General features: G+C 49.2%; 1 protein-coding gene across 1 annotated transcript in view; it reads left to right on the forward strand.

The window, feature by feature from the left end:
• LOC147710107 (zinc-binding protein A33-like) overlaps positions 1 to 14,887 on the forward strand; it is a 441,227-nt gene that overhangs the window by 264,249 nt on the left and 162,091 nt on the right. The window contains exons 8-9 of the mRNA XM_086920807.1: positions 1,127 to 1,147; positions 5,778 to 5,798. Coding sequence (XP_086776933.1) covers positions 1,127 to 1,147; positions 5,778 to 5,798 — 42 coding nt within the window. The remainder of the gene's footprint in view (positions 1 to 1,126; positions 1,148 to 5,777; positions 5,799 to 14,887) is intronic.

Consider the following 14,887-nt stretch of genomic DNA (forward strand, 5'->3'; position numbering starts at 1 on the left):
ACATTGGCATATTATCTCCTCCTACCGTGGCTACAGAGGAGCGTCTTACCCAGTGGTGTCGCATAGGGCGGCCGAGGCCCTAACTCTCGAACTTCCTATGGTGGCAGTTAGGAATAAAGTCAGGATTGAAACACTATGCAGATCTTGATGACTATCGTGGACCCTTGGAGGAGCTATTATCACTGGACCATCATGGTAAAATTAAGTGGTTATCTTATGTCCAAATGTTGCTAGTACACATCGGTTTAGGGGGCCCATGGGCCTACTCAGCATCCCCGACCTATCTGTTTAAGACTACACCTGAGGATGCATTCTGGTACCATGTAAATTCCTGAAAATTCCAGAATGTGTCCAAATGGGTGCTTAGTACTCTTTTTCAAATTTTAAACTTGATTTTCAATTTGAACCCTTCTTGGATATTAATAACCCATAAGCTGCAAAGTCCCTTACCTTAATGTCCTCCAGTGAACTTTACCATTAATGTCTTTATTATCAAAGTGGAACCATTTATATTCAATAAGTACTGTATGTCCAGTTTGCCAACAGCTAGAGGAGTCACTAGTTAACAATATTTTATTCTGTTCTGGTTATACCTGGCCAAGAAAAACATGGATCATCCTGTTTTGGAAGCAATTTGGATGCCGTCTACTAGAGGTTACCACACGGTTCCTCTGTACAGTATCCTCTCAGTTAGTTGCTTTGCGGTATCCAAGTACCTTCCTTGGAGCAGGTCCATCAGATACAAGATTCTGGAGTTATTGGCTTTTGCATTATGCTTTCTCTTTGTCTCAGTCTCCCAGTACCTATGTATTTGTTGTATGACGCTTAGCATCGGTGTCCTTTATTTGTTGTATTTTAACTGTATATCTTTTTAAATGCCAATTGTAACTAATTATAAAGTATTTTATTTATAACAATTGAAAGGTACACTTCCATTGATCATTTAAATTTTGTAATGGCATGACTCAGCACCGTGTTGTGAATTGAGTTTGTGTATCTTTAGTTTTACATATGTACTGTAATGTACTCTTATGGTTGAAAACTCTGAATAAAGTATTTGATGATGAAATATTTTACAAATCTGAAAACAAAATTAAATTAGTTTTCTCTACATTTTCTCTTATAGGTGATTTAATTGAAGAAAGAGGTAAGTTTATAAATTGAGCAATCATAAATGGATCTTATATAAAAGTAAACCTGAAAGAAACATGTTAGTTATAGATTCCTTACCTTAGAATTACCCCCAGGCGTCAGACTGGATCCAGAAAGTTTTTCGTCAGCAGTACATCTGCGCATCGAAAGATGGCATCGGTCAGCTCTGCGATCGTCATTGGCATCGTGGTTGCCAGGATGACGTCACGGCAGCTACTTAGACGCCGCCCTCGTGAGCTGACATCAGTTCTTTCTTTTTCTGCGCTAGCCAGTGCAGATCAGGGAAGAGCGGTTCCTCTAGTACATTTTTTACTAATCTTTTTGAGACTTTTGTGGACTTCTTTTTCGAGTCATATGACACCTGATGTACGAGAGATGCCCAGCAATGCAGTTCTTAGAAGCGACTGATGTCGGTGACGGATCTGCACCACATGTGTCTTTTTTGCCTGGAGGACGACTATGACCTCAAGTCGTGCTCTGACTGCCGGCCCATGGCCCGAAGACTTTGCGGGAGCGATCCCGTAAGTTACTCGAGGCTGGGCAGCTGGCTCCATGCCGCTCAAGGTCTCGGTCCCGTTGGAGGTCGAGGGACCGGTCGCGGAGTCATCATCATCACTCATCGTCGAAGTCTTCGCACTCGGGCTCAGGTAAGTCGAAGCACAGGAAGAAGTCGAAGAAGCACCAACGCTCTTCGACTTCCTCTCAGCCGTCGGCTGGTGCAGCCCAGGGTGTTGGTGGTGCCACTCCCAAGGCTCCGCATGTGGAACCTCCATGGTCGACTCCGGGCTTCCCTCCCTTTCTGGGATCGAGCTCGACCCCTGCCCAACTTCGTCAGTTCTATGAATCAATGCACACCATTTTTGGGCACCCCAATTTCGCCGGTGCTCCGTTGTGCCACACGGAGCCGGGTGGGGCCATACACCTTCGATGCCTGCCGCTCCGGCCCCGGCACCACAGGGCCCCCTTGGATCCAGACCTGGTCTGGATCTGCACCAGTAGACCTTTTGACACCTCCTGTGGTGCTGGCTTCACTGCACCATGTCCATAGCCAGCACCAGCTGGACCCCCTGCCGGCGGTGGCCCCAACCTCATCCCTGACATGGACACGGAGCCAGATATGCATCGCACAATGCCAGATCTGGCACTGATGGGTAATTTTGCCTCTGTGTTAACCCTTGGCCCTTATCAGCCATTTTGGCAGCCAGGGGAGGATGGTGAGGACTGGGAGGGTTATGGTGTCCCTTTATCTGACCAGATCGTGGATGAACAGAACTGGAGAGAGGAACTGGGGGAGCCAATGGTCTAGATACATCCCCAGTACTTGGCATGTTTTCTCCTCCTATCGTGGCTACAGAGGAGCGTCTTACCCAGTGGTGTTCCATAGGACGGCCGAGGCCCTAACCCTCGAACTTCTTATGGTGGCATTTGGACTTACCCCCTGACAGAGGTGCTTCAGCTGTCAGCGAGCTCTTCGGAGTCCCTACAGCTGTTTAATGATGCCCTCACCAACATCCTTTTGAGCACCTGGTCCTGGCCCAACACAGGGGCTCCTGTGGATAGGATTGCTTGCCCGACGCCATCACCCGGCTCCAGGCGAACCCAATTTCCTCTGCCAACATCCCACCGTGAGAGCTTGGGGGTCCAAGCCTCAACTTCCAAAGGCGCATTCCCTAACGCACCACCTGATAGGGAATCCAAGAAGCTGGATCAGCTTGGGAAGAAGATAATTTCTCCCTCCAGCTTAGGACTGTAGTCCACAAACACTGCATGATTGTTGGGCTATTATTCCCACTCCGTGTGGGATACAGTGGTTCAGGTGCTGCCCAGTATCCCCAGGAGGCCCGGGCCGTACTCCGCGTACTGAGTCAGAGGGGAGAGAAGCAGCAAAGTTTATGATTCGCTGTGGACTGGACACTGCCGATTTACTGGGTAGGACCATTTCAACGTCGGTGGTGCTTCGCCGTCACACCTGGTTGATAGCGACTGGCTTTTCAGGGGATGTCCAGAACTCTCTCATGGACACGCCCTTTGATGGCCATCGCCTGTTTGGTGACAAAGCAGACAGTGCACTAAAGCGTTTGAACCTCTCCACCACATGTCGCGCAGAGTCTGCTTTTCGCGCCCTTCGTGGGTACGGAAGCGTGCCCCAACACGTCCCATTTCCAGCCACAGGCCGGCATAAGCTGTTCCGCCCCAGCGTGGCCAGGGACTTGGGAACAACCAAAGTGGTTCTGGGGGCCAGCGGGCGGGCCAGTCTACCACTGCCCCCCTGCAGCAGCCTCCAAGCCCTCCTAGTCCAATCTTTCGGGCCCATCAAACGCCAGTGGGCGGCAGGATCCACCATCACCTCCCCCACTGGTGCACCTTAACGTTGGACAGGCCGGTTTTGCAGATAGTCTGAAGGGTCTACTCCCTTCCTTTCGAGACCACCCCTCCAACCATGCCACCCCAGTACCATTGCATGTCAGGGGATCATCTGGCACTTCTCCAATAGGAAGTTGCGGCTCACTTGGCCAAGGGAGCCATTAAGCGCGTTCCTGCCCCAAAAGTAGGGTGTGGTTGTTATTCCCACTACTTTCTGGTGTCCAAGAAGGACAAGGGCCTGCGTCCTATCTTGGATCTCAGGAATGTCAACAGCTTCCTACAGAAAGAGAAGTTCAAAATGTTGACCCTTCGCTCAGGTCCTGTCTGCCCTCAACCGTGAAGACTGGATGGTAGCGTTCGACTTGCAGGACGCTTACTTTCACATCCCTGTCCTGCCAGCCACTGGCGCTACCTACGGTTCAAGGTAGGCCAAAAGCATTTAAAGTTTACTGTGCTCCCCTTTGGCCTTACTAGTGTCCCTTGGGTGTTCATAAAAGTGATGGTGGTTGCCGCAGCTCCTCTGACCTCCTACTTTCGCGGGGGTTCTCCATCAACGTGTCAAAGTCATATCTGACTCCCTCTCAGAAGCTCCTTTTCATTGGCCGGGTTCTAGACACGATGCAGTTTCTGGATTATCCTCCTGAGCAGCTCGTCCGGGATATTCGGGCTATGATTCCGATCTTTCAGCCTCTATGCCAGGTTTTGGTCAGACTGACCCTCTGGATGCTGGGTCTGATGGCCTCCTGCATCCTGCTGGTAGATCATGCCAGATGGCAGATGCGTACTCTGCAGTTGAACCTGAAGTTCCAGTGAAATTAAATGAAATGAATTCATACTTGTATAGCGCACTTATACCCTGAGGCGTCTTGGCGCTGTACGCATACCGCTGTGGAACCCTTCCTGGCTTCTCCCTTTGAAATGCCCACTCCTGGGCACCCCCAAGGTGAAGCCAGGCATCCCAGCACTGTTGGGGCCGTTGTGGAGATTAAGCAAGCTATTGCCCAGAGTTGCAGAGTGGGACCCATGATTAGAATAGGTACTGAGGCGAGAATTATCAGGTCCGAGGAAATTGAGCCTAAGACCCGCCGAGGTGGGAATTGAAACCTGGTCCCGGGCCAGATCTCTGCATCAGGGTCTGCCGCTCTAACCATTGAGCCACACTTTTCCACGTGGGCACAGCATCAGGGAAACCTGTCCAATTACGTCCAGATCCCAGAGGGCACTGCACACCAACTGCAGTGGTGGCTCACAAACCAGGATTGAAACACAATGCAGATCTTGATGACCATCGTGGACCCTTGGAGGAGCTATTATCAACGGACAGTCACGGTAAAATTAAGTCGTTATCCTATGTCCAAATGTTGCTAGTACATATCGGTTTAGGGGGCCCATGGGCCTACTCATTATCCCCGACCTATCTATTCAAGACTACACCTAAGGATGCATTCTGGTACCATGTAAATTCCAGAAAATTCTAGAATGTGTCCAAAGGGTTGCTTAGTACTCTTTTTATTATTTTAAACTTGATTTTCAATTTGAACCCTTCTTGGATATTATTAACCCTATAGCTGCAAAGTCCCTTACCTTAAATTCCTCCAGGGAACTTTACCATTAATGTCTTTATTATCAAAGTGGAACCCTTTAAATTCAATAAGTACTGTAGGTCCAGTTTGCCAATAGCTAGAGGAGTCACTAGTTAACATTATTTTATTCTGTTCTGGTTATACCTGGCCAAGAAAAACATGGATCATCCTGTTTTGGAAGCAATTTGGATGCTGTCTACTAGAGGTTGCCACACGGTTCTTCTGTACAGTATCCTCTCAGTTATTTGGTTTGCGGTATCCAAGTACCTTCCTTGGAGCAGGTCCATCAGATACAGGGTGCTGGAGTTATTGGCTTTCGCATTATGCTTTCTCTTTGTCTCAGTCTCCCAGTACCGATGTATTTGTTAGATAGCGCTTAGCATCGGTGTCCTTTATTTGTTGTATTTTAACAGTATATCCTTTTTAAATGCCAATTGTAACTAATTCTAAAGTATTTTATTTATTACAGTTTAAAGGTACACTTCCATTGATCATTTAAATTTTGTAATGGCATGACACAGGACCGTGTTGTAAATTGAGTTTGTGTATCTTTAGTTTTACATATGTACTGTTATGTACTCTTATGGTTGAAAACTCCGAATAAAGTATTTGATGATGAAATATTTTACACATCTGAAAACAAAATTAAATTAGTTTTCTCTACATTTTCTCTTATAGGTGATTTAATTAAAGAAAGAGGTAAGATTATAAATTGAGCAATCATAAATGGATCTTATATAAAAGTAAATCTGAAAGAAACATGTTAGTTATAGATTCCTTACCTTAGAATTACCCCCAGGCGTCAGACTGGATCTGGAAAGTTTTTTCGTCAGCAGTACCCCTGCGCATCGAAAGGTGGCGTCGGTCAGCTCTGCGATCATCATTGGCATCATGTTTGCCGGGATGACGTCGCGGCAGCTAATTAGACGATGCCCTCGCGAGCTGACATCAGTTCTTTCTTTTTCTGCGCTAGCCAGTGCATATCAGGGAAGAGCGGTACCTATAGTAAATTTTTGACTAATCTTTTTGCGATTTTTGTCGACTTCTTTTTCCAGTCGTATGACATCTGGTGTACGAGGGATGCCCAGTTTCAAGCTATGCAGTTCCTGTAAGCGACTGATGTCGGTGATGGATCCGCACCGCATGTGTCTTTTTTGCCTAAAGCACTACCATGACCCCAAGTCGTGCTCTGACTGCCGGCCCATGGTCCGAAGACTTTGCGGGAGCGGTCCCGTAAGTTACTCGAGGCTGGGCAGCTGGCTCCATGCCGCTCAAGGTCCCGTTCTCGTGGGAGGTCGAGGGACCGGTCGCGGAGTCATCATCATCACTCCTCGTCGAACTCTTCGCACTCGGGCTCAGGTAAGTCGAAGCACAGGAAGAAGTCGAAGAAGCTCCGTCGCTCTTCGACTTCCTCTCACCCGTTGGCTGGCGCAGCGCACAGAGTGTTGGTGGTGCCACTGCCAATGCTCCGAATGTGGAACCTCCATGGTCGACTCCAGGCTTCCCTCCCTTTCTGGGATCGAGCTCGACCCCTGGCCAGCTTCGTCAGTTCTATGAATCCATGCATGCCATTTTTGCACAGCCCGATTCCACCGGCGCTCCGTTGTGCCACATGAAGCCGGGTGGGGCCGTAGACCTTCGTCACCAGTGGCTCTGGCCCCGGCACCACAGGGCCCCCTTGGATCCAGACCTGGTCCGGATCGGCACCAGCAGGCAATGTGACACCTCCCCCGGTGCTGGCTTCACTGCACCATGTCCATAGCCGGCACCAGCTGGACCCCCTGCTGGCGTTGACCCCAACCTCATCCTTGACATGGACAGAGAGCCAGACCAGCATCGCCCGATGCCAGATCTAGCACGGATGGGAAATGTTGTCTCTATGTTCAGCCCTGGCCCTTATCAGCCATTTTGACAGCCAGGGGAGGATGATGAGGACTGGGAGGGTTATGGTGTTCCTTTATCTGACCAGATCGTGGATGAACAGGACTGGAGAGAGGAACTTGGGGAAGCCATTGGTCTAGATACATCTCCAGACCTTGGCATGGTGTCTCCTCCTACAGTGGCTACAGAGGAAGGAGCGTCTTACCCTGCGGTGTTGCATAGGGCGGCCGAAGCCCTAACCGTCGAACTTCCTACTGTGGCAGTCAGGACAAACCCCCTGACAGAGGTGCTTCAGCCGTCAGTGAGCTCTTCCAAGTCAATACTTTTGTTCAATGATGCCATCACCAACATACTTTTGAGCACCTGGTCCTGGCCCAACACAGGGGCTCTTGTGGATAGGATTAATTGCCCGACTCCACCACCCGGCTCCAGGCGACCCCAATTTCCTCTGCCAACATCCCACTGTGAGAGCTTGGCTGTCCAAGCCTCAAGTTCCAAAGGCGCATTCCCTAATGCACCACCTGATAGGGAATCCAAGAAGCTGGATCAGCTTGGGAAGAAGATGATTTCTCCCTCCAGCTTAGGACTACAGTCTGCAAACACTGCATGTTTGTTGGGCCATTATTCCCACTCCATGTGAGATACAGTGGTGCAAGTTCTGCCCAGTATCCCTAGGAGGCCCGGGCCGTACTCTGCCGTACTGTGGCAGAAGGGAGAGAAGCAGCAAAGTTTATGATTCGTTGTGGACTGGACACTGCCGACTCACTGGGTTGGACCATTTCAACGTCGGTGGTGCTTCGCCGTCACGCCTGGTTGTTATCGACTGGCTTTTCAGGGGATGTCCAGAACTCTCTCATGGACAAGCCCTTTGATGGCCATCGCCTGTTTGGTGACAAAGCACACTGGCAACGCGTTTCAACCTCTCCACCACATGTCGCGCACAGTCTGCTTTTTGCCCCCTTCGTGGCAACGGAAGGGGTGCCCCAACACGTCCCTTTTCCCGGCCGGCACACGCTGTTCATCCCCAACGTGGCTGGGGACTTGGGAACAACCAACGTGGTTCTGGGGGCCAGCGGGCGGGCCAGTTTACCACTTCCCCCCTGCAGCAGCCTTCAAGCCCTCCTAGTCTGACCTTTCAGGCCCATCAGACGCCAGTGGGAGGCAGGATCCGCCATCACCTCCCCCACTGGTGCACCAGAACGTTGGACAGGTCGGTTTTGCAGATAGTCTGAAGGGGCTACTCCCTCCCCTTCGAGACCACCCCTCCAGCCATGCCACCCCAGTACCATTGCTTGTCAGGGGATCATCTGGCACTTCTCCAATAGGAAGTTGCGGCTCTCTTGGCCAAGGGAGTCCTTGAGTGCGTTCCTGCCCCAAGAGTAGGTTGTGGTTGTTATTCCCACTACTTTCTGGTGCCCAAGAAGGACAAGGGCCTGCGTCCTATCTTGGATCTCAGGAATGTCAACCGCTTCCTACAGAAGGAGAAGTTCAAAATGTTGACCCTCGCTCAAGTCCTGTGTGCCCTCAACCGTGGAGACTGGATGGTAGCGTTAGACTTGCAGGACGCTTACTTTCACATCCCTATCCTGCCGGCCACCGGCGCTACCTGCGGTTCACAGTATGCCACAAGCATTTTAAGTTTACTGTGCTCCCCTTTGGCCTTACCAGTGTCCCTCGGATGTTCACAAAAGTGTTGGCGGTGGTCGCAGCTCCTCTGCGCAGATCAGGGGTTCCAGTCTTCCCCCATCTCAATGACTGGTTGTTGAAGGCGGGCTTGCCACCTCCAGACTACATCCGACCTCCTTCATTCACTGGGGTACTCCATCAACGTGCCAAAGTCATATCTGACTCCCTCTCAGAAGCTCCTTTTCATTGGTCGGGTTCTGGACATGACGCAGTTTCTGGTTTATCCTCATGAGCAGCGAGTCCGGGATATTCGGTCTATGATTCTGATCTTTCAGCCTCTATCCCAGGTTTTGGTCAGACTGACCCTCTGGCTGCTGGGTCTGATGGCCTCCTGCATCCTGCTGGTAGATAATGCCAGATGGGAGATGCAGGCTCTGCAGTGGGACCTGAAGTTCCAGTGGGCAGACCATCAGGGAAACCTGTCCAATTACGTCCAGAACTCAGAGGACACTGCACACCAACTGCAATGGTGGCTCACGAACCAGGATTGGATCATCGTCAGACCCCTCTCCCTTCCCCAACCAGAGTTCACAGTGGTGACTGATGCATTACTTCTGGCACGGGGCGGCCACATGGGGGATGTGGAGATCAGAGGACTCTGGTCTCCAGCGGAGTCCGGGCTCCATATCAACCTTCTGGAGCTTCGGCGATTCGTCTTGCACTCAAGGCATTTCTTCCCTCTGTCTGGGGAAGAGTAGTTCAGGTGTTCACAGACAACACCGCCGCATATGGTACGGTAACAGACAAGGTAGGGTGGGGTCCATGGACCCTCTGTCAAGAGGCCCTCCGTCCTGGATATGGCTGGAACATCAGGGCATTGCCCTGGTAGTTCATCACCAGACAGGTTCACTGAACACCAGGGCGGACAAACTCAGCCACAGGTGCATAATGTCTCACGCATGGCTTCTGAACTCGGAGGCGGTGCAAGGTCTCTTTCGACAGTGGGGAGAGCCTTGGTTAGATCTATTCACCTCCAAAGAGAACGCGCAATGTCAGCAATTCTGCGCGTTGGAATTTCCGAGGCGGCACTCGCTCAGTGACACTTTTCGTCACAAGTGGAGTTGTGGTCTTTATTCGCCTTTCCGCCTATACCACTTCTGCCCAGTGTGCTGAAGTAGATCAAGTGTGACTGGGCCCAAGTCTCCTTGTGGCTCCAGACTGGGCATAGAGAGTCTGGCATCCCGAGCTCTTGAACATGGCCATTGATCGCCCGACTCTACTGCTTCTTCGGGCAGATCTTCTGTCGCAGCAGCAGGGGACAGTCCTCCACCCTAACCTGTCCAGCCTCCACCTCCTTGCGTGGAGATTGAGCGGCGACAGATGACAGCTTTTGACCTTCCCCCCGAAGTCTGTGATGCGATCTTGGCCAGGCGTCCCTCCACAAACAACGGTATACGCCTGCCGATAGAACAAATTTGTGGCATGGTGCACAGCAGAGGCTGTGGATCCCCTTTCTGCCCCTCTTTCTGAGGTTCTCTTGTCCCTCCTTTCTTTGGCCCAGCAGGGATCTGCTCTGGACACCCTAAAGGGCTACCTCTCGGCCGTTTCAGCCTTTCTTAGGCTTACTGATCAGCCTTCTCTTTTCCAGTACCCTGTTGTGTATCACTTTCTTAAGGGCATTACTCATCTCTTTCCTCCTATTCCATTCGTAATGCCTCAGTGGGACTTGAACTTAGTTCTTACCTACCTTATGTGTGCTCCCTTTGAGCCGCTACAAAACTGTCTTTTAGACTTTTGACAATAAAAACTGCCTTTCTCGTTGCCATCACCTCTCTACGCAGGGTGAGTGAGCTACAGGCTCTCTCCTCAAAACCTCCTTTTCCTGCTGTTCATCCAGACAAGGTTGTCCTTCGGACCGGTCTGTCCTTCCTGCCAAAGGTGGTCACTTCTTTTCACATTGGCCAAACCATCACTTTGCCCACCTTCTTTCCACCTCTGCACCCTTCAAAAGAAGAAGAGCAACTCCACCGTCTGCATCCAAAATGTGAGCTTTCATATTACTTGGATCGCACGAAACAATTCCGGGTGGATGACCTACTCTTTGTTGGCTTCGTGGGCGCCATGAAATTTCAGGCAGTGCACAAGCAGACCATTTCTCGATGGGTTGTCTTGTGCCATCAAGGCTTGTTTCTCTTTGGCTAAGAAGGAGCATCCAGTGGGGTTAGGAGCCTATTCTACCAGGGCGACGGCAGCTACCACTTCTCTGTGAGGTGAAGTTCCCCTTAATGACATCTTTCAGGCAGCTACGTGGGCATCACTGCACACATTCACTAAACACTACTGCCTGGACAGCTAAGTCCGGAGAGACGGCTTCTTTGGCCATTCTGTTCTCCAGGACTTTCTGGTGTGAACTTGGTTTGCAGACCCACCTCCAGGGTTGGTATTGCTCGGGTATCTATTCTAAGGTAAGGAATCTATAACTAACATGTTTCTTTCAGATGCACAAGTTACTCACCTTTGGTAACGATATTTTTGTAAGAAACATAAGTTACTTATAGATTCCTTACCGCCCCACGCATCCTCCCCGTTCAGCGAACTGATATCTAGGGTTAAGGTATCTCCTTTTCAGGGACTTAGTATTGTGCACCAGTGGTCAGTGTCTTGTATGGCTCAGTGCTACTGACGTGGAAAGTTGTGTACGGAACTGACGTCAGCGCACAAGGGTGGCGTCTAAGCAGCTGCCACAATATCATCTCGGCGATCACGATGCCAACAATGATCGCGGAGCTGACCGTCACCACCTTTCGACGTGCAGGGGTACTGCTGACGAAAAAACTTTCCAGATCCAGGCTGAGCCTGAGGGCAATTCTAAGGTAAGGGATCTATAACTAACTTATGTTTCTTAAAGATATATTGTTACCGAAGGTAATTAACTTTTGCTTCTACTTATCTCATATTAATTTGTTTTTGTGTACACAATCTCCAACATGAAAAAGGGGAGTGTGATGGTATTTCTATTCATATAGTGGCATTGTACACAGTAGTTCATCTATCCCAGTTCAAGTTTGGAAATAGTTTTTTTGGCATCAATATCAGGGACCTTAGTGGCTTCTTGCATAAAGCTCTCAAATGTTGAAATCCTTCTAGGCGATGATGATCTGATTCTGGAAAGTAAGGATATGACAGGGGACCAGGCAGGGCTGTCCCCTTTCGCCCCTTTTATTTTCCCTCTTCATCGAGCCATTGGCAATAAAAATACGAGTTAAAACGTCAATCTGGCCCCTCTACCAGGGACGACAAAAATTAAGCTCTTTGCAGATGATTTCATATCTGAACCCAGATAAGGCAAATATCCAGTTGGCGCTTGGGGAAATTCAAGCATTTACAGATTATGGGGAATAAAAGGTCAACAAGTCCAAAATGGAGCTCCTCCTTTTTAATTCACCTGAGCTCATCTTCCTTAAGGGTTAAAAGTTCGGCCATTAAGACCTATTAGATATCTGGGCTTATTTGTCAACACAGATTTCTCTCAACTGTTTTAATTAAACTACATAAAAACGCTCAATAAAATTAAAAATGTTTAGAAAAATTGTCGCTATTACCTCTGACAATAGTAGGCCGAGTCTCTTTAGTGAAGATGTCAATTCTTCCTCTGCTGATACTCTGTTTTTTTAATCTCCCCTTAAAAATACAGATTTTTTATTTTAACAAAGTAAACAAAACTCTATGGCAGGTTGTATGGACAAAAAAAGCCCAGGAACAAGCTTCTATTCTTCAACTAGACGTGGAGCAGGGAGGACTTGCCTTCCCTCATTTATCTATCTATTATCAAGCTGCATTGATGAGCTTATTAACGTAGCTGATGGTTCCTACCTCGAAATGTGACAACATATTTTTTAATCTGATGCTAGCAGAAACCGAAATTAAGTTACCAGCATTTCTGCGTACTGCGAAGCTACCCAAAAGAACAAGGTATAAGGTGGTGAACAATATGGCTAACCGCAATCAACGGATCCATAAAGCTTACAATATTCCACTGTGCCACGCATTTACTCCCCTTAAAGACTGTGAGTTGTGGGGTCTCCATGTTTCACAAAATGTATTGCCGTCCTATAATAGGCTAGGATTCCGTAAACTTGGAGATTCCTACAACGGTACCATTCTTATATTATGGGAGGTATTTGTATCACATTGTGCACTTCAGAGGGGCAATCTCAGGTTAAGTTTTAGACAGACAATTTGTTTCCTTACGAACAAGTATAAAATAATCATTGAGAGGGAAAGAATAATTCTGAAAGCAGCACAAGAGTTGAACTTAAGCAGAATTGGTAATTGGTATTGTTTATTACGACAAGGTTTGAATCAGGAGCTCATTGAATGAATGAATGAATGAATGAAAAAAGAATTTATACAGCGCACATTCACCAACGGTTTCTTGGCGCTTTGGGACAGACTGGAGCTAACAGCTGAGCAAAAAGATTCTAATCAAATGCTTGTGCGAATAACCACGTCTTCAGGGCTTTCCTGAACACCTGGTAGGAAGGGATGAGGCGAAGGTCAGGTGGGAGGGAGTTCCAGAGGTGGTGGGCTTGTGAAGCAAATCTTAAGCCCACAAGCTTTTTACGCTTGAACAGGCAAGTGGAAAGCAAATTGAGGCCCGCCGACCGGAGTGCTCGGGAGGGGGTGTAACGGTGGAGCAAAGCGGCAATGAAGGAGGGGCCTTGGTTTTTGAGGGCTAGGTAGGTCATACAGCCCACCTTGAAAAGACTCCGCTGAACAACAGGAAGCCAGTGTAAGCTTCTCAGAAGCGGTTTCACAGAACAAGACCTACACTGCCGAAAGACCAGTCTGGCGGCCTGGTTTTTAGCCAGTTGGAGTTGATGGTACTGGTAAAGGGGAATCCCGATATAGAGAGAATTTGCATAATCAATGCGGGACACTACTAGACCCAGTATGACGTGGACGAGGGCATCATGGGTAAGGAATCTGCTAATCTTCTTGATGCGGCGCAGATAGAAAAAGCAGGCCGACATCACTGATTTAATTTGAGGTTTCATAGACAGATCCTTACTGATGGTAACACCAAGACTCTTAACCGAACTCGCCGGGCAGGGTGCGCCGCCCAGCGTGTGCAGCCAGAAACTAGGGTTCCAAGGATTATTCGGGTGACCAGTGAGCACCAGCTCAGTCTTGTCTGGGTTAAGCCTGAGCTGATTGTCCCTCATCCAGCAGCTGATAAGGGTCATAGTGTTCTGGAAATTCGCCACTGAGGAGGGGGAAGAATCAATATTGAAGATGAGCCGCATGTCATCTGCATAATTGAAAATAACCACAGGTTTCTCCCTGAGTTTGGCGATCAGTGGGAGGATGTAAAGGTTAAATAGCAAGGGGGAAAGGGAGGAGCCTTGGTGGACCCCACAAGTCAGGTCCTTCGCCTTGGACATGAAGGAGCCAAGACGAACTGCTTGCTTACGGTCTTGCAAAAATGAAGCAAGCCATCTAAGCGGGGTGCCCCTGATGCCGGCGTTCTTGATCCGCTGAATAAGGATGGAATGGTCAACGGTATCGAACGCCGGCGACAAATCAAGGAGCACCAAGGCCTGAGAGATGTTCTGGTCCGCCCTGGACTGCCACTATGACCGACTCGGTTGAGTGCTGGGGTCTGAATCCTGCCTGGTGCTGGTCCAAAAAGTCTGAGCTTTCAATAAAGGTGCCCAGGCAGCTGGAAACATGGGCCTCCAGTAGTTTCCCCAGAAAGGGGAGCAGGGAAATCGGCCGATAGTTACTAAGGGTGGCTGGGTCAGCCCCAGGTTTTTTCAGGATAGGTGTAACAATGGCCGATTTGAAAGAACTGGGAACTATGCCCTGGCAAAGGGAGTTGTTCAGCGAGGAGAGGGGGACTTCAGGGAGGTCGAGAAAAATCTTCTGAGTAATATGGGCAGGGGAACTGTCAGAAGGAGAGCCAGAGCGAACTCTGCAGAGGAGCGGGGGGAGGGTGTCCATGGTGATAGGAGGGAGGTTCAGCAGAGAGATTGAGTTTATTGGGGGCAGCCTGTGTCAAATCCTGGGTCAGGGTTAGAAATGCTAGCTTTAATAGGATCAATCTTCTCAACAAAGTAATTATTGAGGGAGTCGCAGAGGGGCTGGGAGAACACAGGGGTCATCGTGATCCGGCCATGTTTAGCAAGTTCATTGACTATCGTAAAGATCTCCCTAGATTTATTGGAGGAATTGAGGATTTTCTGCGAGAAATACTCTGTTTTCGCCGAAGGAATGGCTGA

The sequence above is a fragment of the Lissotriton vulgaris genome, chromosome 5, assembly GCF_964263255.1.
Source record: "Lissotriton vulgaris chromosome 5, aLisVul1.2, whole genome shotgun sequence".
Taxonomy (NCBI): Eukaryota; Metazoa; Chordata; class Amphibia; order Caudata; family Salamandridae; genus Lissotriton; species Lissotriton vulgaris.